General features: G+C 38.2%; 2 protein-coding genes across 4 annotated transcripts in view; both read right to left on the bottom strand.

The window, feature by feature from the left end:
* The window catches only part of arhgdig (Rho GDP dissociation inhibitor (GDI) gamma), a 30,637-nt gene extending 27,195 nt beyond the window's left edge, over positions 1-3,442 (bottom strand). The window contains exon 1 of the mRNA XM_062438252.1: positions 3,318-3,442. The gene's annotated coding sequence lies outside the window, so the exon portion shown is untranslated. The remainder of the gene's footprint in view (positions 1-3,317) is intronic.
* A 2,431-nt stretch (positions 3,443-5,873) lies between these two features.
* clcn7 (chloride channel 7) lies at positions 5,874-22,477 on the bottom strand. 3 transcript variants are annotated; one of them, XM_062438249.1, is made up of 25 exons: positions 22,238-22,477; positions 20,900-20,977; positions 19,083-19,148; positions 18,583-18,648; positions 18,357-18,489; positions 17,823-17,932; positions 17,215-17,295; positions 17,023-17,085; positions 16,582-16,665; positions 16,213-16,306; positions 15,777-15,841; positions 15,497-15,613; positions 15,326-15,380; positions 15,057-15,117; positions 13,144-13,285; positions 12,369-12,462; positions 12,029-12,201; positions 10,575-10,626; positions 10,255-10,382; positions 9,581-9,666; positions 9,291-9,423; positions 8,600-8,659; positions 8,316-8,492; positions 8,146-8,226; positions 5,874-8,042 (listed from the first exon to the last, which is right to left on the bottom strand). In XM_062438249.1, exons 1-25 carry the CDS (start codon positions 22,349-22,351, stop codon positions 7,956-7,958), a joined length of 2,400 nt encoding a protein of 799 aa, XP_062294233.1. In that variant the 5' UTR covers positions 22,352-22,477; the 3' UTR covers positions 5,874-7,955. The 3 variants fall into 3 exon arrangements, with proteins under 3 accessions (XP_062294233.1, XP_062294234.1, XP_062294235.1); XM_062438250.1 differs by lacking the exon at positions 20,900-20,977; XM_062438251.1 differs by lacking the exons at positions 20,900-20,977; positions 22,238-22,477 and adding an exon at positions 20,649-20,886.
* Between the last annotated feature and the right edge of the window lie 784 nt (positions 22,478-23,261).

Here is a 23,261-nt window from a genome sequence, read left to right as displayed (position 1 = left end):
GTATTTAACTTAAAGAACAATTTTGGACAAATTTTATATAACAACTGTAAACTGACCCAGATTGTTTTTTCAAGACTAAATCTGTGTTTAAACATAAGAAAGAGACTGACACAGTGCAGGTTTTTTTCTTAGTGAAATAAACTATTTGTGTGGGCTCATGTGGTCGGAAAGAAAATGAAAAAATTGGTAACGAGGGAAGTGAGTGTTGATGAAAACACTGAGGCAGAGGAGAGACTGCGCTGAGCCTGTATCCTCATACAAAACTCTTTTGTGATAGTTTGTCTTTGCTTCCCTGCCAGCAAAAACAGCAAGCTCATATTGGAACAGAGAGACAGAGAGAGGACGGAGTTTGAGCTACACCAATATATTTGGGTCAGTATTGCCCTTTCATCAAATCTCATATGTCAATCATGTCTGAACATATAAATGCTTCAGATTCTGCTTCTGTTAGTACTTTTAAAACTCTTAGGGAAACATCCTCAAGTAATTAACACTAAAATTAGTAACAACATGTAATTACTTTCATAAAAATGGAGGAAACCGGATGAAAACTGGCACAGAATATTCAGCTATTAATAGCTTGGCTCCAAATATTACAGACACTGGTATTTCCTCTCAACTACACATATTGTCTTGTACTTTTTTTGGAATAAACTGCAACATCAGTGCCAATCCTCACTGACCTCGGTTAGTATCTGGCAACGTGTCAAGCATCTACTGCATGTATTGAAAGGGACATGAAAATATACAGTTAATGGGAGTTCATTTGCACATGTCCGGTATGTGTACTTGAGAAATCTTATTACATTTTCCACAAACTAAACATTCCCAGCTGTCTGCAATGACAGACTGTCTCCATATACACAAATCAGGATTAATCTATAAGATACAAATATACAAAAGACAAACTGAATCTACTCAAACATGTACTTTGAAGCCAAAACATTCTTCATCACATACAGTAGTGCTGTGAGGTGGTTCTCTCTATGTAAAAATCACATCAAAATCTCACTGTACAAATCCATTACTTTAAAATGGTTAATGACTGCGAAAATGTACTTAATGTCACTGTGTTGCCCACCTATCACATCCGTCAGTGTCAGCAGTGAGTCTCCCTCCTGTCTGTCCTAAAGCAAGCAGAGCTATAAACCCATTATATTTATATTGCTTTATGAAAACATAAATCAGAAGCAGTAGTGGTCCCCGGTGGGGTGACTGCCAACTATAAAATGTGTGCTTTAACATGGCGGCCATGGATGATGTCATAAAGAGTGTCAGAGTGTAAGGGCCCCCCCAGGGTTAGACCATGCATAACCACATTTTTCCTCCAACTGGAAAAACCTGATTAAAGGCTCAGCAAGCTCCGACCAGTTAAAAAACCCTACATTACCTTCATAGCATGAAAATAACAGCTAATAATAATAGACAATAATAACAGCTAATTATGACCAGTCCATTAACCATCGGTTTGAGTTAACAAGAGGAGTTTACAGCCATTTAATGCTCCTGATGTCTGATTGCAATAGGGTGACATTCTAACCCGCCTGGTTAAATTAGGTTATGCCAGAACTTGCTCTGGAAGGCAAAACTATGTGATGCTACTAGGACAGCAAAAAAATTCAAGTAATCTTGCTGTTTTTGAAATCACAGTTATTTAAAGAGAAAAGGGTCTCCTATTGTCTCGATAAGGTGCACGGGTGCTGCTGACGATGAGTAAAAACAATTATCATACAGTAACACACCTCAAATTGAATTCATGGACTGATATCACACGGATTTGCAAGTGTAATCTGCATTGATTTGGCAAGTTATTCCATTAAGCTGCGGGTACATGAGCTCTAGTAATTGCTTTCTCTCTCAGACACACGCACGCACGCACGCACGCACGCACGCACGCACACGCACACGCACACGCACACGCACACGCACACGCACACGCACACGCACACACACACATACACACACACACACACACACACACACACACGTACATACAGTATGTAAGCTATACACTTGGGGTAAGCATATGAGCAGTGTCTAAATGGTTTTCTTACAGCATATTGGGTGGGGAGCATTTATCTCTGCTTGGTTTGGAAAGAATAACCTGACTCATTTGGAGCTCATTCATCCATAACCACCTGATTTAGTCAGACTGAGAATGACTGAATAACCAGGGGGCTAATTTTCAGAGGGAATGAATAATAATTTAATGTGGTAAAGGTAGTCTCCGCCTGGCAACGAGGAATGAATAAACATAAAGGTGTTTGTCAAGCAATGATCGAATAAATATGGAGGTAATCAGCGGTAGTAATCAAATCTGTCGGGGGATGAAGGAATGAGTAAGACGAGCGAATATCATGTGAAAAGTATTTGTCTCCATTCATCCAAATGGACTGTTTGTGCTGTAACTATACACACAAACAGTCCAATCTTGCCCTATTGGTTTGTTTTTCTTCTCTCTCACTCATATCTGTCCAAATTTGCCATCCAAATTAGTCAAATCAAGTCAATATCTTTCAAAGTTACTGACTTTTTAATGCCAAATTCCCTCTTTATGTTATAATCCTTCCACTGCAGCTCAATGGGGAAACATAGTCCATAAAGACACAAAGAGGGAATTGTTTTTACAAAAAAAACTGTAACTGTGGATGAAATCTACTTAATCTCACTAACTCAGACTGCTGAAACCTCATATTAACATCAGATAAACTTTCTCAAAACAAGGGGTTTGAATTTTGTCCCACATTACTTACACAGTAAACACATTAGAAAGGACCTCTTAATGGTCAGTATGAACAGGAGGGTGATTAAAGTAAGAAAAAACAGTTTCAATGTTCATATGGGCATCTGACTGTCGTTTTAAGACAGATTTGAAAAATTGTGAACCCGCCCTTTAATTACTGAACTGTGTATAGTGTCAGAAAATGCTTATCCCAACATCCAAAAGCACTGTCTTCGGATTGCTAATAGTCCAAACACAAAGTTACTCTTTTAAAAGGTACCTGAACCAGAGAAAAACAGTGACTCTTTACATTTGAGAAGCCTGAACCAGCAAATGTTTAGCATTTTTGTCTAATAAATGACTTGAAATTGAGAGACTGTAAATATTGTCCATTAATTGATTAATCAGCTTATTATTTCAATTTTTTAAAATTTATTTTTACAAAGCCAATTCTTTACCATTTAGTTGATAGCTTCATCATACAACATACAAACATCATGCACATCATACAGTCATTATTTCAGAAATTATCACAGCATAATTATTCTTCGGTATTATCATTTCTAAATATGTTCATATTCGTAGTTTATTTTACCTTTTTAAGATGAAAGTGTGGAACTTGTACTGCAGCAGACGTCTCGTTGCTCATATATCACACTGACTGACGGCTTATATCCCCTGAGAGCAGACAGCTGGCCCACCCCTCTCTGAACTTCGGTCACACTTCCAGTGTGTCTTCTTTGCTGGAAAAACACAGTGGAGTTACAGGTTCTGGCAACTTAATATGACTTTAGCAACTTAAAATGAAATGTTTATGGTTTTGCTAGTTTGACAGGCAGGTCGTTCCAGAGTTGAGATGCCTAAAAAAAAAAGAAGCTTTAAGTCTTTCATTCTTGTCATGGGTTCAATCCCTACTGTTTGAGGAGCATAGACTGTGTGCAGGTTGATAATGTGACAAATATAATCTGGATCCAGGCCATGAAGCGCTGTAAAGGTAAAGAGTAGGATGTTCAAATTAGAGTAATATATTCTTGCTTCTTGGTTTTTGTTAGTAGTCGAATTCAAAAAGCTCTTATACAAATAAATGCTTGTGTGAAGATAACAAGGCAAACAAACAGCTGTTCATCGAGCTACAACGTCACAAGCAGCAGCAGAATTGTAACAGAATTCATAATGAAGCTTCTTGACCTTGTGGCTTGAGCGGAGGAGTCATTTAGCTTTAGACTCCCCTGTGCTGTTTCAACACCTGAACAGTTCGGCCCATTACCTAGCATTTTAACAGTAGGTTGCCCACAAACATCAGGCTGTTCCTCATTTTCATTTTTTTCCACAGATAGTTGATTAGTAGTCTCAAGGCGGTCTTCTAATACTGCCTGGATGCTCATTTCTCTGTCCTTTTTGCAGATTTTCTTTATCGGTGCCTCCGGGTTGATTTGGTCGGCACAGAGGATTTAGATAATTGTGTGCTACCTTTGGGGTATGACAAAGGCATGTGGCTTAGGGTTGACTAAATGAGGAGTGGGTCTGGGTCGAGTAAATGGTTGGGGAGTTACTGAGGGCCATTTCAGTACATTTCAGTACCCTAGGCCATACATCCACTGGTAATCCATGCTTCAGTTACTTTATAACAGTAACCATGATGAAGGCACATAAATGTAGCTGGAAGATTGGACGCAGTACAACAGTATTTGAACACCCCAAAGAGGTTCTTAAAGGCATCTGCAACATGAATTATTATTATATACTTCATAAATCCAGATACATATGAGAAGCTGTTATCCAGTTCAGGCATTGCTCAACATTTACAGTTTGGGGATAAAGTTTATATCCTTTCCCATGATTTGGGGTTTGCCTTCCTGACTGCATGAGACAAGAGTTGTGTTTACTAATCAGCTGAACATAACTGTAGTTAGTGTGCAGATAAGCACAATTATTAGCGTATTACCTTATTGCAACGTCATTTAAATATGTAACAGCTGATGTCTGGAAATTGAGTAATTGTCTGCACACAGCATAGTGTTTTCATCTTACCCTTTTCTGACATCTAGTGGAGACTGGGAGAAGAGATAGAGGGGGTGGGCCAGGGTGTATGTGTTCTTGTGAGAAAGAAAGAGAGCATTAGAAAATTAGAATTCTTTTTGACCTTAAACAGAGAGTACATGGTGGCAGAGTGCCACCATAGTGACCGATAGAAAACTATGAAAAATACTGACAATGTACAGACTGAGTGAACACAGCCTGGCCATAGAAACAGACCATCACAGGCAGAACAGACTAGCCAAGGAGGCCAGGCTGTGTTCACTTTGTCATAAAAGAAATATGAAGACAGAATCTCAATTCTTACAATACTTTGAGAAACATAAAGATTTGAGAGAGGTTTTCTTTGAAAAAATAAATAATATATATCCTGAGTTTATCCATCTCCCCGACCCTCAGAAACTGTCTATGTGGGCAGAAAAGTCAATGTGCAGTAAACAAGCTATGCAATACAAGTTTCTGTGCAATTATGTGTTAAAAAAATCCCTTTACTATGTTGTATTTGATGTTTGTTGGTATTTGCATAGCGTATATTTATTTATAATCTGTCAATGTTAATATTCTTCTGTACTATAGATTTCTGAATTGTGATGCCAATAAAGCTTATTTGAATTTGAGAGAGAGAGAGAGAGTGAGAGACCATGAAGCACAAGCATTCTGATTAATTCGTAGTTTAGAGCCTTCACGATACTAAACCACTGCTTCTGCTGCTTAAAAGATTAGATAAATAATCGCAACATCCTTCCTCATTGAGTTAGAGCATTTATTCCAGGAAGGTGTGTAATTCTTCATGTTGTAAATGACTGCTGCATCCAATGATCTGTATTATCAGTGTAACATATTATTTACTATTTCCCCAGTGGGCTGCTACTGCTTGTAAGATTATATTTTATTTCATCTGGTCATGTGTCTGCTGCATCATTTATAAACTTCCAGAATACAATCTAATCTACTAGGAAATATTTTTGGTGGTAAATGTGTCTGAAGCAGAGATACTGTCCTGTAACTGAAATGTCACACGTTTGATCTTCCTACACATGTGACCAGTCTTGTTGAAATTCTGTTAAGGAAGATTTTTTTCCCCTCACTTTTCAAAACTATGTGACAAGACATATATTGTTGTATTGTATATTGTCCATTAATTGATTAATCAGTTTATTATTTCAGCATTAGTCTGGATATGATTGCTGTACTACATAAAGTACACATGTCACACACATAGTACATCATGTACTTTCAATGTTACAAAACATACTGCTCAAACAAGTTATTTTTCTAGATGTCTTCAAGCAACAAGAGGAGCAGGTAGAAAAGGAATAGTTGCCATACTCTGGATTAAAAATGCTGCCAACAAATATAAATGGACAATTTTAAAAAATGTATTTTTACAAAGAGTTTAAACACTCCTTCAAAAATGTCTTTCGATCAATTAGACACACAAATCATATAACAATAGATACATTTTATTAATTGACAAAAGGCTTATTCAGTGGTTATAAAATAGAGCATAGTCGATATTTAACGTCTAGAAATATACAACCAAACCAAGCACAGAGGAGACAAAAGGTGTAAAAAAAAAAAACAAAGTGCACAAAGAAAAGACTTAACACTAATAATTGAGGAAATGTTAGATTTACTTATTGACAAAAAAAAAATTAAATTAAATTAAATTATGAATCAGAATATTTGTATTTGTTTGTGGCACCATGACTGGGTAATGTGATGATAAATTGATTAGTTTGAACAGAGGATATGCGGTAAACAAAGGTTTACATTCATCTAGAGCTTCCTGTGGGAATTTTGCAAGAAAAGGAGATTTTTGTCAGTAGTAAGTAAAAGTGCAAACATTTTTAGGGATAAAAAAAACAAAAAAAAACATGTTCGTACCTATGAATACCACTTTTACTGACAGTAGTATAGATATAAATACGCTCAGTAAATCAGACAGAAAAAGAAACAAGGATCTATATCTCCATGATCTGTTTGTAACTAAAACTACCTCACGCTGCATCTTGTGGCCATGTGGGACAACAGTCAAACAATTCTCATTTCCTTTCTTTGAAACACACTCGTGAAAGAGTCTTCAGTTATGGGATGTGATGAACATGATCCAGATCCACACTCTTAAAAATCAGAACATGTATTCAACGTCAACAATAAATAACAGCATTCTTCAGTGCAAATCTACACACACACAAAAAAAACCCAGAAAATACTAAACTGACAAATAAGACCTTTAAGCGGTCGGTGGAGTTGTTCACAGTACTGACTTGAACTCACTCAATCAAAATCAGTTTTTCCAAAGCGAACCACTTTAAATATCTCATTTAGTTCAATAAGCGAGTCATTTCGTAATAATTCTAAAGTAAATGTAATGCATAAAAAGCATCCACCTGAATTATTAAAAGTGTAATTAGTCGATATCATAGCCAATAAATAGTGTATCACCTCATCACCACATAACCAGCATCATTACTTAACTGTTGGGTACTGACATCTATTTTAAGTAATGTTGAGGAGGATGAACAGAATTGAGAATGTGTGTAAACAAAACAAAGCAAAAGGTTTTCCCATTTCCTGGCTAACACATATCGGTTGAATCTTCTCACCTGGCTTTCCTCTCTTTTTTCTTGTTTCCTTCATTCGACCCGGTTCATAAAACATCTGAAATGAGGTCCTTGAAAGTGCACGAGCACAGGGAAAAAAAATTATTTGCAAACATTGGCTTCTCTTTTGCTCATTATTAAGAAAAAAAAAAAAAAGACAAAAGGTGTCAAAGCCCTGCACTACGCTATCATTTGATGTCCCTGCACAGGGGCCGAAAAAAAAAGAGATAACACGACCGTCTTGTACAAAACTCAGTATGCTTCAAAGCAAATCGGCGACCTCTGATAGTGTTTCAGATAGATTTAACAGAGCAAATTTGTGCATTAGTTACAGGTATTTCAATTCAATTCCAATTTCTACACCAAGGGCAGTTAAAAGTTTACATGTGGCTTTTTGGTTATGACCCAGGCCTGTAGGTATGTTGTGATGTCATGGCGAACATTTTGGCATCAAAGAATAACGGTGATCTCTTGACCTTTGATGGTGTCCTTTGTGGGCTGCATAGCTGGTGGTCAACAGCTTACGAGGCATCAGGTGAACATGTCATAGTTTGTGTGTGTGTGTGTGTGTGTGTGTGTGTGTCTGAGTACTATGTCTGAGCAAGCTGAAGCTCCTCCAGCCCGTGTTTGCCCAGGTGATATCTGGCCAAGTCTTTTCTGGTCACCAGTCCAACAACCTGAAAGGGTTCACAAACCGAAAAATGTGATGTCAGAACAATCATCAGCAAAACACAGAAAAAAAAAATACATACAGGTAAAAAACAAAACAAAAACTCTTACCCTGTTCTCATCGTCCACTACCACCAGGTGCCTGAGTCCCAGAGCTCTGAATAGCTTAAACACACGAGGAAGAGATGTTTCCTGCAAACAAATCAAATTCACTCATTCACACAAAACTTTATCACAAACAAGTCTGAATTGGTCAAGTTAATCCATTGTGTGTGTATTACCATTGGTACAGTGTAAGGTGTTGCGTTCATGAACTCTGTGAGGTCCATCATACACTCTCTTTCGTCTTGGGAGACGTGGATGCTCTGGATTGGGGGGAAGCGGGGGTAGGCGTCCCTGAAGTCCTTCAGCTGGAGCTTCCTCTGGGTCAGCCGGGACCGGGCTAATTCCACAAACACCTGCAAAGAGAGAGCGAGAGCTAACAGTGACTGAGTCCACTTCCACAAAGGTGATGATATTTTATGCCACTTGTCTGTAAGAACACACACAAACAGCAGCTTCTTACCTTGTGCTTGAGAAGCACAATGAGCTGAGAGCGAAGGATGAGGCCGCAGAGCTTCGCTGGCTGAATGGGGGGAGAAAAATAAAAAGGAGGATGTGATTACTAGTTGCCCTGGAATTTTTGTGATTATGTGTCCAAAAATCAAATTTTTGGTTAAATGTGTTTATTTCCCAGAATGACTTTACACAACCTCTAAACAATGGGAACTTGACCTTCTCCATTCAACTGTGGCCACAATATGATGTGGAAGTGGGCAATAGCAGCGGTCATAACTTCCTCAAACATGTCTGCAAGGTATTTTGGCCTCTTTTTTGATGTGGTAGAAGAAGCTAGCCTCTGTTTCACATCAATTTCTCTCACAGTAAATGTTGATTGTCAGCAAAAAAATGTCTTGAGACTGACACCAAAGTCACATTTACCGCTGATATGCTAGACTTACATTAATGACTTCCTGTAAATTACATTGTGCATTTTTCCTGCTATTAAACTGCATTGTAGCTGCACTAGAAAACATCACCTCATGTTGTCAAGAAAAATCTACATTTGAGTGGTAACTGAAAAGCAGTATTAAGTATATTTACATATAATCATGGGTAAATCCGAGCAGGTATAAAAACACAGGTCTTCATTCAATTCACTTCACTGCTATGCTAGTATGCTTATCAAGACGATAACCCAAGCCGTGGTACAGTACCTCATCACTACCAGCAACCTGCACGACGACGGGGAAGCCGTTGTGATTGGTGGAGGTGTTGCTTAGGACGTCCACAATGGTTCCCACCTTCTCTATCCTGTTCAAACAGGTGACTGGTGAACTCATCACTTCTCTAGAAGGTGACGCAGGGGGAGAAACAGGAAGGGAATGTCAGGATAAAACACTGATTACATACAGTGAATAATAAATCACATCTCATGTTTTTGAATGTTTTAAATAGTATTTCAGTTTCATCAAATCAGCCGTCAACAAAACAAAAAGGACCTCACCTGGCAGTCAGCCAGTGAGAGGTGGCAGGAGCCTCCCAGTGCAGGAAGGGAACACTCTGCAGCTTAATGTGGATGTCATACAGACCCTGAAACAAAAAGAGACAGGTTACAGACTGCTGTGTCCCAATTCCATACAAAATACTAACTGCATAAAGTATATATGATTGTGGAATACTGTTTTTACAATTAGAGTAGAAATTAGAAATCCACATATTTTACTGTTTCATAACCAGTCTAACAGGAAATGATACAATATTTGCTCATCAGACATTAATCAAACTGCAACTTTGAAATGTCACTACACCAATTAAACTTCACAAAGAAAGATTTAATAGCAACTCCTATTTTTTCTCTAAGAACTGGAGCAGTTTTATTAGCACCTGCAATTTATTTCAATATTTTCTGCAGCAGTAAGCAGCAGCTTTGTGCATTGTTTTGAGGGACAATAATGTACAACAGCACACTCAAAAAAAAATTCAACAGTGAGCACAATACATACTCAAAACCCACTAAGGATTGCTGTGGTAATATGGATTTGCTTCAAAGCTGCTGAGTCATTGTGAGTGCACCGAGTAGCCTGCTGGTTAAGACGCACGCCACATATTGGCTTATATCCACATCCACCAATGGGACACAGAGGGAGGCAGGAACAGTATCCCTGCTTCTTCACTCACCTCTACAAAGTAATCTCCAACAATCTTAGAAGTCATCAGGACGAGCATGATGGGAAGACCATATGTGACGTTTCCTGTGGCCTCCACCATGATGACAGTCAAACTGAGAGTCATCCTCACGATGCCACCTGTAGAGACCAGGCCATTACTATACTTCTATATTGTTGGTATATGTGACATTACAATGTTATCAAATTTACCTGAGTTTTAATATGATAGATGTGAAAATACAGATAACTTCTGAGTATTGATTGGCCATAATCATATGGTCCTTTTCTTGCTCCTTAATATGGTGAAGGTTAGGGGTTGGGGTGACTCACCTAACTGAGCTGCAGCTCCAATCAAGGCATATTTTCCAGGGTCAGCCCAGATCTAACAGAACACACACAGAAAGTCAAATGTGTTTAGTTCAAGAAGAAATCCTCGACTCACCAAATGAACCACTTCAGATAGGTTTTACTTTTACGTGTACTTTTCTAAGCAACCAACTTCACAGATATCATTTATGGTATCACTTCCTCACTATTATATATTTAAAATAGTTCAAAGACAGATTTATTACATTCATTTCTCAAAGAACATAAAAAACAAGCAAAGCAAAGGTTGGTTAACTACAGACTACATTCAAATCTATACATTTTTATGTCAATTATATAAATAATGTGATAGTGTCAACGTAGTTTGGGAGCTTTTTGTATTACTGGCATTGATGATGTCATCATTTTATTTTCATGAAATCTTTCTATTTCCATTTATGTTTCCAGGCAGGACGGTAGAAGAAACTCATGCTGAGTCATGTTGAACACTAGAGAGAATTGCCTTTCAAGATTTCCATTTTGTGTATGAGTGTAAAGGTGTGCATATTGATTATGTCGAGTTTACTGTGGTGAGATCTTAGTTTGCAACAGTCAGCCTTTCAAAGGGAAACATTCAGCAGTTGAAACAGTGAACTGAGCTCAACATTGATCGAAAGTATAATGTGAAGAAAGAACAAGAAAGAAACATGCAATATGCAAGACATATCACATCCTTACACAGAGTGTGTCTCGGCCTAGAGAAGCAGAGAAGTTACAGAGAGGTTTAACAGTCAGTGAGAACATTAACACATTGTGTTGCTTTTTTGTAGCATTTTGTCCCTGATCAGTAATTTTGAGAAACTGCAGATTTGTTTTACAGCACAAGACAGCAAGAGGGTGCTGTTGTTTTGGATCAAAAGGTCCCTTGTGATAGATAGATAGATAGATAGATAGATAGATAGATAGATAGATAGATAGATAGATAGATAGATAGATAGATAGATAGATAGATAGATAGATAGATAGATAGATAGATAGATAGATAGATAGATAGATAGATAGATAGATAGATAGATAGATAGATATACTTTATTGATCCAAGCTGGGAAATTACAGTAAAGGATAGTGAGGTCGGAGGCTAACGGAAAAACTAATATTTGTAACATATTCCTCCTCTTCTGTAAACCCATAAAGAAAAATATAGGCACACAGAGTAAAATCAGTAACTAAGAGATCAGACATAATAAAATATTGTTAGTGCAACAGGGAAATGTGGTCTTAAGTTTGAGAAAATATCCTTAAGTTTTACATTTAATTTGACAATAATACACAGATTATATATTAGCTGTAACTACAAATGAGGACAGACAAATTCTGAAATTAGATTCAACTATAATATGATCTATTTTAAATGTGGTAGCTGAAACACTAAGTGTGTCTTGCCCTCATACAGAAAGAGGGCACCCACACACACTAACCGAGCCAGTGGAAGTGATGGAGGCCAGCAGTATTCCACACAGTCTCCCCCAGGCTGCTCCTATCAGCAGAGACGGGATGAAGACTCCAGCAGACACGGCCAGGCCGTATGTCCAACAAGCCAGGAAGAAATAAGTCAGAGTGAACAAGCCCAGGGTCAGAGGATTGTAGGATCCTGTGAGACAGAACGATGGTAACTTCATTCATTACATTAATGCTTCCCTCCATATGTAACCATATACAAAATAAACAAGGAAAAAAAAAAAGTCCAGTGCACTTGTTTGTACAATATTAGTAGTGTAACCATATTTATTATTCTACAAAGCTTGTTCACAGATTTACCTGGCTGGTTGTGGAAGAGACTACGGACGCTCCTCTCAGGAGTGTTGAAGAAGGCCGTTGCCATGGAGTTATACTCCCCATCTGCACAGAACAACTAGAGAGGGAGGCAGAGAAATGATGAGAATGACACAGCAAGAGAAAGAGACACAAAGAGCTTTTCTCCAACTGTGTTCTTGTGTCCTTGGTGAAGCTTTCATGTGCCATCAAGCAGCTGAAAGAGACGTCTGAAAGCTGGAGCATGAGGACCTAGAAGTGTTGTTAACCAAGAATGTATGTGTTATTTGTCTTGATGGATCAGTGGTGTAAAGGAGCATGAAATGTGAACATGATGGTCTTTTGTCATGTCACTCCCATTCCTGTCTCCCAATGTTTTTAATGTTTCCTGTTCCTCTTTAATTTGTCTGTCGGTCTAACAACCAATTATTCAATGTGTAGTATTTATCATTAAAATGTAGGATTTCCTCACTCGTTACAACAAATTGTTCAGTTTTATCTTACTCTTCATAGCTCCTTTAGTAATGTGGTCTTTGTGATATCAGTGCTGGTAAAGCTTATTAATCTGTAACTGTATGATGTTTAAAATGTCTTATCTGAAGCTGCATGTGTGAGTCTTAATTTGATGAATCATAGAAGTATTTCAAAATATTTTTAGTTCGTCTACAAAACAAGGAAGTTGTAAACTCCGCCCTATTAAATTTCATAATCAGAGGAATAAAGAAAAGATGGCATGACAATGTTTTCAGACTGCTGACACACGCCGGAGATGCTGGTGTACCTGCAGTGGATACTCCTCAGTGTGTTCCGGCCCCAGAGGCTGACAGTCATTGGAGAAGTAGATCATGGTGAACGACACTGTCGCTGTCACCGCAGCAACCAACATGGCCTCCATTACTTGCAAACAAGGGCGATGGACGTATCTGATATACACACACACACACACACACACACACACACACACACACACATAAACCACATGGCACTAAAGTTAAATTTTTTCTAATCTTACACATGATGGCCTTAACCAACCAGAAACCTCCAACATCTTGACATATTAGTAACAAGGCAACTTTGAGCGCTACCAAAACAACTAAGTGGAAAATAAAGCTCCTGTGCCAAATCTGTCGACTTATGCCTTGAGGCGACGTGGGTCTATAATCCAATTATTGTTATGAAATGTGAACTTTTGCATTACGCTCACACACTGTGTCAGATAACAAGAGTCAGGACAGCTAACACAGGCAATAAACATAATGAGCTGTATGTATTCATTTTAATGCTATTCACAAAGTTAACAAGACTGTTTTACAAACAAATCCATGTTTAACAGTCTGAGTCACTACTAAATGTACCTTATCATGCCATTACTCCTAAAGCTTAAGGTTTTATGTCTGGTGGCTTAATTTTTCCACAATCATGTCATAAAAAGAAAAACGCACACTCGTGAAGAACCCTTACATATGCATTTTGACTCATATTTTCCAGTGTCAGACATTTTCAAGAACCAAACTGTGTGTTTTTTCGTATTAAAGTACACCCAATAATTCATTTCTATTATCCTTAATTCATCATGTATGAAATAACACCATTTGTGTGGCTATGGTTCAACAATAAGGCATGCCTGATTGCCTGGAGCAAGTAAAATGCCACGTCGGGCTAGTAAATCTAGCAGCTAACTTGCCCAAGTGGTTGAAAAGAAAAGAAAAGTAAATACAATAAAATAAAGAATGTTTCAATCTTTATTTTTTCCAATCTTTGCTGTATCATAAATACTGTTCTTATTTTCTGGCACACAGCATAGCCCCCCTGCGCTTGCACGCACTAGAGAAGACTGGCATGTGTTGTTGGCCAATCAGGAATTTATCAGGCTAAAAGTGTGATGTGTAAAACAAACATCCCTCAGGATTATTTGAGCACTGTCAGATAGAGGAATTGGTGGAGCAGGTCATTTTTCACTGCCATAAATACTCTTGAGAACATGAAACAGTAAAGAGGGAAATCAGGAAGCTTGGAGTGGAAGAAACAAGTCTAAAAATGTATTTGCCATCAGGTTAGGGAAGCTATTCCATTATTTGAAAGAAACTGGGCTCATCAGAGGAATTTAGTGTATCATATCATTTTTGATGTGTCTGTAGCTTCACATCTATGACAACATTTCCTCATTCTGTTTCATTTACTTAAAATATTAAACATCAGTCTTTTCGCTATTATTTGCCATTTATAAATTATAAACTATTTGTATAGAGGCAAATAAAAATTGACTTTGAGCAAATAGATTTAAGACCCAATTGCCAAACCAGACAAATGGAAAAATAAAAACCATTCATGTTGAACCTCGACTGTGGTTATTTACATATAATATTACAAGTATTGCATTATGAAATATTTATTCTATTGGAGCACCAGATAAGGAAGTAGGAATCCCTGCGTGTCTTAGCAGAAGTCTCCTCCCCAGTGATCTTTCCTGTCATTACACTGTGAGTGCATTTGAAAATTTCCTCATCTAACACCCCACCCTGTTTTTGACAGGCATCAGCAAAGCTGTCATGCTACCATGTGTTGTTTCTGTTGGCATACTAAACGTACAAAGCCATTAATCTTGCTATATGACACTGTTGAATTTTTGGCTGAGCCTATGTCAATTTCTTATGTAATTTCTTGTAAGCGTTATTCCCTTTCTAAGAACCTTACCTGATCCTGAAGATGGTCAGCCAGTAGTTGAGAACATTGAACAGAGCTCCCAGCAATCCGCCTGCAGAAAAGAGTTATGATTAGAAAAATAAAGAAAATAAACACACATGAGCTGTCATGTAATGATTTTAAAACATATTGTCTGTTTAACAATACAACTATGAAGAAACAGAATCGAACATATTGTTCTTGAAATCCTGAAAAAAATAATACTATTAATATGGCCTTTACACAAGAATACTAGAGACCAAGAAGAAAGATGTGTTTACCTATCGCTCCCATAGCGATGAACAAGGGAATCTCATAGAGGTTATAGGTCACACTCTGAGAGGAAGAATTTACAGGTTGTTTTACATTCACCAACAAATAACATAAAGCTGGAAAAATTCACTATACACAGTATTCATGTAAGTTATTAAAGTTAGTATAAAGTTTCTCACATCAGTCTCAAAGCGTCCAAAGTTGATGAGACCTGGGTTGGAAAGGTCACCTGGATTGTTGTGATAGATACTGAGGAAGAAGTTCAGAGTGAAGGTAGAGATCATGGAAGCAAAGAACTGGAAACGGGAAAGAAAAGAGGAAGAAAAGGATGATGAAAAAGTGAACAGGAGGAAGCAAAAAACATTTGCTATCCTCCTTCCACTTCAATCTCCAATATTTCATCTAATATCATTAAAGACAGTTTAATAATGACGATAAACACAGGACCGTGTGACTTACTATCCTCCATGTCAACATCTGGTTCCAGAAAGAAGCTCCTTCCTCTAGAGAGAACAGAACGCCGCCTGTTCACCAAAGACACAAAATCACACAATCAGAAAACAAACACAAAGTAAACTCAGTCAGGTTTTTTTTCTACAGCAGTATCAAATTAGGAGAGGAAGATAAGTTCTGTTTCTCTTTTACGTTTTCACATAGCGCTATCACTGTCATCATCAATCATCACAGTGAACCTGCTGTGTGACAGTTTACATCCTTCACTTGTTTACCAAGCACTGTTTGTGGCTCAAAGCTTTCCTTTTTTCTGGGTTGGACATGGAGCTATACTGTTGTACTGCTGGTTTTATAGCAGCGATACTGCCAACATAACTGAGGCAGATGAATAACAAAGCACATGTTTATACTGTTCTTCGGTGAGATTGCTTTTTTTTTTTACCGACTGGTGCTCCAAAAGCAGCTGAAACTCCGGCAGCAGCTCCAGCAGAAACAAAGTCTCTTTTTTCTGTGTCTCTCCGGAAGTATTCAAAGATCTACAAACACATACACACACACACACACACACACACACATATTTTGTTACAAGTCATTGTTACTCATAAGCACACTGATAATAATAGACAATTAAATCATATGAATAGTACACAGTCATGAACTTTAATAATTACAAAAAAATCACATGTAGAATTCCCCAAATTGTGTAAAGCATCTTTAGTAAAACAAGAGTCACAAGTTTGTCACTGCAATTAAAATTAACAATATGCTCGTAAAACAACACTGCATAGGAACTCACTAAACACACACTGACCTTAAAGTCTCTCTTTAAAGAAGTGCTCCTGCCTTGGGAGACTCCCGCAGCTACAACTGCACCAGAGTGAATCATGGGACCTTCCTGAGGAATTGTGGGTGAACAAGAGGACAGGTATGACAGAGAATTCTTGGCACGTCTTATGATGGCAACAACTTGCAATCCTGTTTATGTGTGTTGTCAATCCTACAACCGGAGCGCAAATGATATTGTGAAACATGTTATTAAAGTTTATGCTTAATAATGTAGTGGCTGAAGAAAGTGAAGTGTTTTTGTACTCTCATGATATACATCTAGTCTCGCTCATGCACAGGAACAATGAGGAGAGATGCTTATATCAAGTGAAGTGTGTCACTTTACCCTTAATCTGAATGATAGTTGATCTAAGCTGTGGGTATTATATTTTCACTGATGAACGCTTTGAGGGTTTGCAACGCGTACCTTTCCGACAGCAAGACCGCCAACCACTGAACAGATAACACCGAACACTTTCACCACCAGTGTCTGAGGAAGACAAACACACAACATGTAAAGACAGTAAGTTCCTTCCTGCTCAAAAACAGAAGTATAAATGTTTCCGTTGATGCGTTTGTGTGTGTGTGTGTGTGTGTGTGTGTGTGTGTGTGTGTGTACCTTGAGTCGCACCACCCGGGGAATCTTGACTCCATTCAGGTAACACTTGATCTGAGGGATACCGCTTCCTGCTGCAATGGGCTGTATGGTTCAAGAGGGGGAAGTGTGTGAGTACCTGAGAAACATGAGTTACGTCATATAGTAAAGAGTAAAGACTGATATTTGATAAAGTGATTGGATATTAAGAGAACAGACAAGGTTTATTGTTAGCTGTTTTTTCCATCATTCAGTGGTTATCACATGAAATGGTATTAAAACCTCACATAGACGGTGTGTGTGAAGTGCTTGATCACCGACATGCTAACTGAGGTGGTAGGAACAGAGAAACACGCCCTCAATTGTGCACCGTTGTAGTTTAACTCATGCAGACAGCAACGGTGACCAATTCGTTTTCACTTCCATGTCAGTTTGACTTTCACTTCACGCAACCGACTTAACAAAAAGCTCTTCTGACAAATGTTTTCAAAATCCCATTGTCACACACACTCGAGGAATGGAATACATAAAAAAAAAGAAAAAAGGAAGAAGGCGTATACTGTAAAAACAGAAATAAAGAAGAATTGTTTCATTATAACTCACCAGGAGGTCACATCCTCTTTCAGTCTTACCTCAAAAAACGCAACTACGATGGCCCCCATCATGACAAACACAGAGTTGAGCACAGCCCAGAGGATGAGAGAGATAGACAGGCCGCCCACCTCTGTGAACTTCTCGATGTCTGTGAAGGGTCAGAGGTCAAGGAAAGGTCTGGAGGTCCTGAGATCGATATGAAAGTTTTGACTGGGAGTATAGATAACCATCATTTGATGGTCAAGAACAAATTCAGCTGTTATTGTAACAACATACGTAATTAACTGGCCTGCAGAAAATGTTGTTCCTACAGATACTAAAAAAGTTACCTGGTAAAATAAATATTTATAATTAAGACTACACTTAAAATGCTAGGTTACTGCCCCAGTATGACATCTCTGTACAGTGGAGGTTGAATAAAGCAAACTAATATGAAACGCGTGAGTTAATATCATGCAAAAAAGGAGAATGTACCAGAAATGTTTGCAATCCCTAATAAATCTGTTTCCTCAATCAGTGCACTGCCCTGCTGTGTAGCACAAGTTTATATCATTTATTAACTGTCAAGATACTCCACTTGACCACTTGGTATTTGATCCCAGCCAGCTCCTCCACCACGATGTCTATCATGCATGCGATGAGGCCCGTCAGAAAGCCGATTAGACCGCAGACCACCCAGCGACTGATCTCCAGACAGCGGAAACCCTAAAGATACAGATACAGGGGAAAAAACTGAAATGATGAGAGAAGAGAATGGAAAATAAGGAGTAACAAAAGGTATGTTCGGGTCCCACTCACCATGTAACTCATCCTCCTCTCCTCTTCCAGAAACAGCTGGTTCTCAATGTTATCATAGTCCAGACTCTGCAATGAAATTAATCATATCAGTGAAACAAACATAAAAAATTGGTCTGAGGCAACTTCACAGAAAATGATGTGAACCCCTATTATTCTGTGCTTCATGATAAACACAAATACAGTACTGAAATGTCAAAACCAACTGTATGTACATACAATTTATTGGGTCAATATCAGAAGATTCATAGCAAACCTAAAATATGTTAATACAGAGCTGCTTTCATCAGCTGTTGCCAATTTTTCACTCTGTTTAAGAGGATTACTGCCCCTCTTGTTGCCTCAACACGGTTGTTACTGATTCATTTTACTCTTTTGGTAAAATTTGGTCTTTTTTGGCTACCATTATATGTTCTACATAAAAACAATGTCATTCAATTAAATTTGGTTTTGCAGAATCGTCCAATAGTCAGGATTCTGTTGTGGCTTGTGAGCTGTTTTACCTCATATTTAAGCGACAGCAGCTTCTCATTATGTGGGATCTCTTTTGGTCGGCCCCTAAGAGAGTCCTGCAGGGATAAACACAGAGAGGACAGAGGTCACCACACCAGCTCTGACCTTTGACCTGGTGAATCATGTGAGGGACTGCCAGGAAATTGTGAACTATGTTACAGGAGTCAAAGGAATCAAACATTTTATATATGACAGTAGTAATTCACAGGCATCTGGAAAAAAAATGAGAGAGGCATCTTTTACACTCAGGGCTGCAGTTTGGAAAATGTTTGAACATCAAGAAGAAGAAGAAGAAGAAGGTCATTGTAAAAGAAAGAGACGACAGATTTTACTAACTGACATACTGGAGCATTAATGATGAGGCGGTGACTGTGAAGAAAACATGCACCAGTCTTTCCTCCAAAAACAACATGAAAACAGAAAGTAGGTCTTGGAAGGTCAAAACTTGACAGAAACCACAACAAAAATTCTTGCAGGTATTTTGGGAGATTTGTTTTATTTTCAGGATGCTGAAGGAAACAGTGTTGCAAATGAGTGCGTCCAGACATGCGTGCACACAAGCCGGCTACAGGCAACTCAAAAGAACTACATTTCACATTCTCATGCAATGTTAGGCGGGCCAGTGTCACACAGCTGTGGCCTGTGTGTGTACAGCCACACATTGAGCAGCAACAGAGTAGAATATGTGACATTCACATAGACAAAACGAATTACTGTGGAAATGAACCTTTCTTTAAGGTAGACATCAAGAAAAAAGAAAAAAAAAATCACATGCATTGCATCATTCCCATCAGTCATCTGTCGTGGAGGAAAACAGATGTGATGTCCTATCAAACAAAGCGACGGTAAAATAAACTCAAGCATCAGTCATATTTCCCTGTCATATTTCACCACTGACCAGCATGAAGCAGCGTCATTGGCTTATTTTCTTGGGTCCAAGAGACATCTCAAATGCTGACTTGCTGTAATTTGTTTCGCATTTCTGGGAGTTTTTCTATCACCCGACTGATACTGTAACTGTGCTGAGAGCTATGCAAATAAACCTAATCAAACTGGACTCTGGAGTTAGCAAACTCAAACATTTTAACATTTTTTAGCCTTCATATTTAAAGCGCGACTATTCTGCGAACTGGAGGGTTTTATGAAAGTCCTGAACTTCATCTTCATCAGTTAAAACTGCTTTAGTTTCTGAGAATACTGAATGACTGGTCAGGGTCGAGCACATTATTTAATTCATGGACTGCTTCAACCCCCCCATTTGCGACGCATCATAGTGGAAACCATCAGTTAGTTTCCAGACATGTGATTTTTATGCTCACTGGTTGAGTCACTAGGCTGATTTGGTCTTTTAGCAGGTCTGTCCTGTGTCAGCTTTCCCACATTAGACTTCAGCCATATTCAACGGGAAGCAGCCAAGTTCAATTCAAATGCAACTAAATTTAAGTTTACATTTAAAACATTGTAAAATCATACTGAATACATTTGTAAAGATAATATCTGTAATCTTGCATTGTTTACATCCATATTTACTTGCTTTCAGTTTTCCTTTTACTTGCCTTTGTTGGCGTCGCATTATTGCCACCATCTCCTGAAATACTGCTTGACACTTTGTAAATTCACAACATTAGCAGATCACTACTCATTGATTTGGTTGTGCGTAGATGAGTTTTATTATTAAAACTACACTTCAGCAGTCTATAAGCACTTCTAAGGATTTTCAATGGAGTGATGGCTTGATTGATAGGAGTGACAGACACAGAAAGAGACGAAAAAAAGAGTACGGTGACGTTTCGAGCTCGGACTTTACCTCTTCTGAAGTTATCTCCTCCTCCAAATCCACCGTGCTGAGTCTGCCTATTTGAAATATACTGCCTCCTCCAGACAGCTACAGACATCACAGACAGCAACAGAAAAATATATATATATATATATATATATGTGTATGGCTATGTGGAGTTATTTGCAGGCTGTTGTTTTGAAATCAGACATATCTTGGTATCCAGCTAATAGTAAAGTGTCAGAAACTAATACTGCAGGTATGATACGGTGCCAGATGGACGCTACACTGCTCTAACTGAAGTAATAGCATGTGTAATTAAAATATATTCATAGTAAAAGTTACGGCAGTAATGTAATGTTTGTGACTTTTAACTCTGAAATCTGTAACAGATTGCTCTTCCCTTCTTTATCTATACAATGATAAAATATTGGAAGGTAAGTTTTTCTCTGATGCTTATTCTCTAATTGATGCAGTGTCTTAAAAGCACTTCAAGTACACAACTTACTAACATTAACAAGAGAAGTGCAATTAGTTTACTTCCACATTTGGTCCTGGTGGCACAGGCAGTAACGTATATGATCACTACATACGGTGAGTATAAGAGAAGAAAAAGGAAGCTGGATTTTCCAATGAGTTTCAAAATTATCTGGACTGCTGATTTCATTCGGTCTAAGGATAGCATGTCCAATTGCTCATGGCATTATCAGAGCTCAGTGTTCACTTATAATTCAATTATGTCCTCTAACATACTGACAACAACCCTGCATAGAATTGAAAATGTATCCATAACAGTTACCTGGAAGCCTATGTAACATGATCTGATTACTTTTTAAGTATATAATGTGTTTTTTCCAAACTGAGAACATTTACAATGCCATAAAGTTACATAATGATTATTGCAATCACCACTCTTTCTTAAGTTGTGACTAAGGTCAGTTTATGTTGTTTATGATGATGGACGTGTCCTTAATGTCACCATCAGACTCCCTTTTCCAATTTCAGTAATCCCAGTAACAAGCTATGGGATGGACTAGTTAGTAAAACTCTCTGTAATCTGATTATTTTTCAAGATAACTCACTCTAATTATGTGCATCATGTAACTCATTTAATTAACACTAATTCAATTATTCACCCAGTAACAAATATTGTTGTTGCTTGTGTTACCCAGTTGCAATCATGCCAAAACAAATGGAAAAACATCCAATAAATGAACGCTGTGTAGATGGCAATAAAGTAACAAGCATTCATGACCCATGCAGCGTTTAAAAACATGACTCGACTTAAACTAATAGTTGTTAATAAAACATGACACAGCATCAGAGTTCCCAGCTGTCAGGCTAAGTTAGCCGCCGTGCTAGCTGTACCTGTCTGGAGAGTTTGGGCTGCTCGGAGCCGTTTAGCAGCGGTGTCCCCTCCCCGGCAGCACCGGACTCGTCGGTTCGGCTGGACCACGACACTTTCTTCGTGATGTTGGCCATGGTAGCCTCCGGTAGCTCGCCACTCTCACCGTTACTTCATTAATTGCAACAGTTGCTAGCTAACTACTGTTATTCTTCCTCAGAGCTCCCCATCATCATCAGTGTAACTCGTGACGCTTTGTAAGGCTAGCGTGCAGGGGCAAAAATATCAGTTTAGCGCGTTGCATGTTGGGACTCGTAGTTTTTCTGTTTATAGGCGAAAACTGAAGACTGAGTACAAAGACAACCACAACCAAACAGGCGTGTGTTTACAATATTATTGACAGCACACATTTTGACTTAAACAATTTATTATCTTGTGCTAACAATAACTGTTTTTGAACAGCCTGCAAAATACTGAGACTGCATTCACACTGGATAGAATTTGTGTATGTCTTCTAATTTAGACCAAGAAGACCATCAGGGTGCTTAGAGCCCAGTCAGGCAGACCATTCCAAGAAGTCATCAGGTTTGCAATTATACTTAATAAGTCATTAATGAAAATAATTAAATTCCGCAGTTATAAATGTTGTATAAAATGTATAAATTGTTAATGAGTGGATTGCCTTTCTTTCTTCCTTTATGTGCAAGAGCAGCATTGTGGTTGGATTTCATTGTATGACATTTGGAGGTGAAAATAAAACTTAGATTAGCTGAGTTCTCTCAATTAAATGGTGGCTGTGCGCAAGTTGGTGGGCTGTACTTTAGAGACGCATAGGAATTAAATAGTAAATGATCTTGTGTGCACAATATAATTACTTATTCACACATACCTTGTGCACATACACAAGATAAAAAATATCACCCTCCAGGACTTAAGGGGCTCTGTAATTTTGCACTCTGGTGGACAATAAAGTTGATTTTCTTTTTTCATTCTAATCTATATGCATAATACTGACTCTCATTCACACAGCCACCATTAATAATTTGT

Source organism: Scomber scombrus, chromosome 18, assembly GCF_963691925.1.
Source record: "Scomber scombrus chromosome 18, fScoSco1.1, whole genome shotgun sequence".
Taxonomy (NCBI): domain Eukaryota; kingdom Metazoa; phylum Chordata; class Actinopteri; order Scombriformes; family Scombridae; genus Scomber; species Scomber scombrus.
Note: the sequence above shows the minus strand (reverse complement) of the source record. Positions and strands in the feature narration are given on the sequence as shown.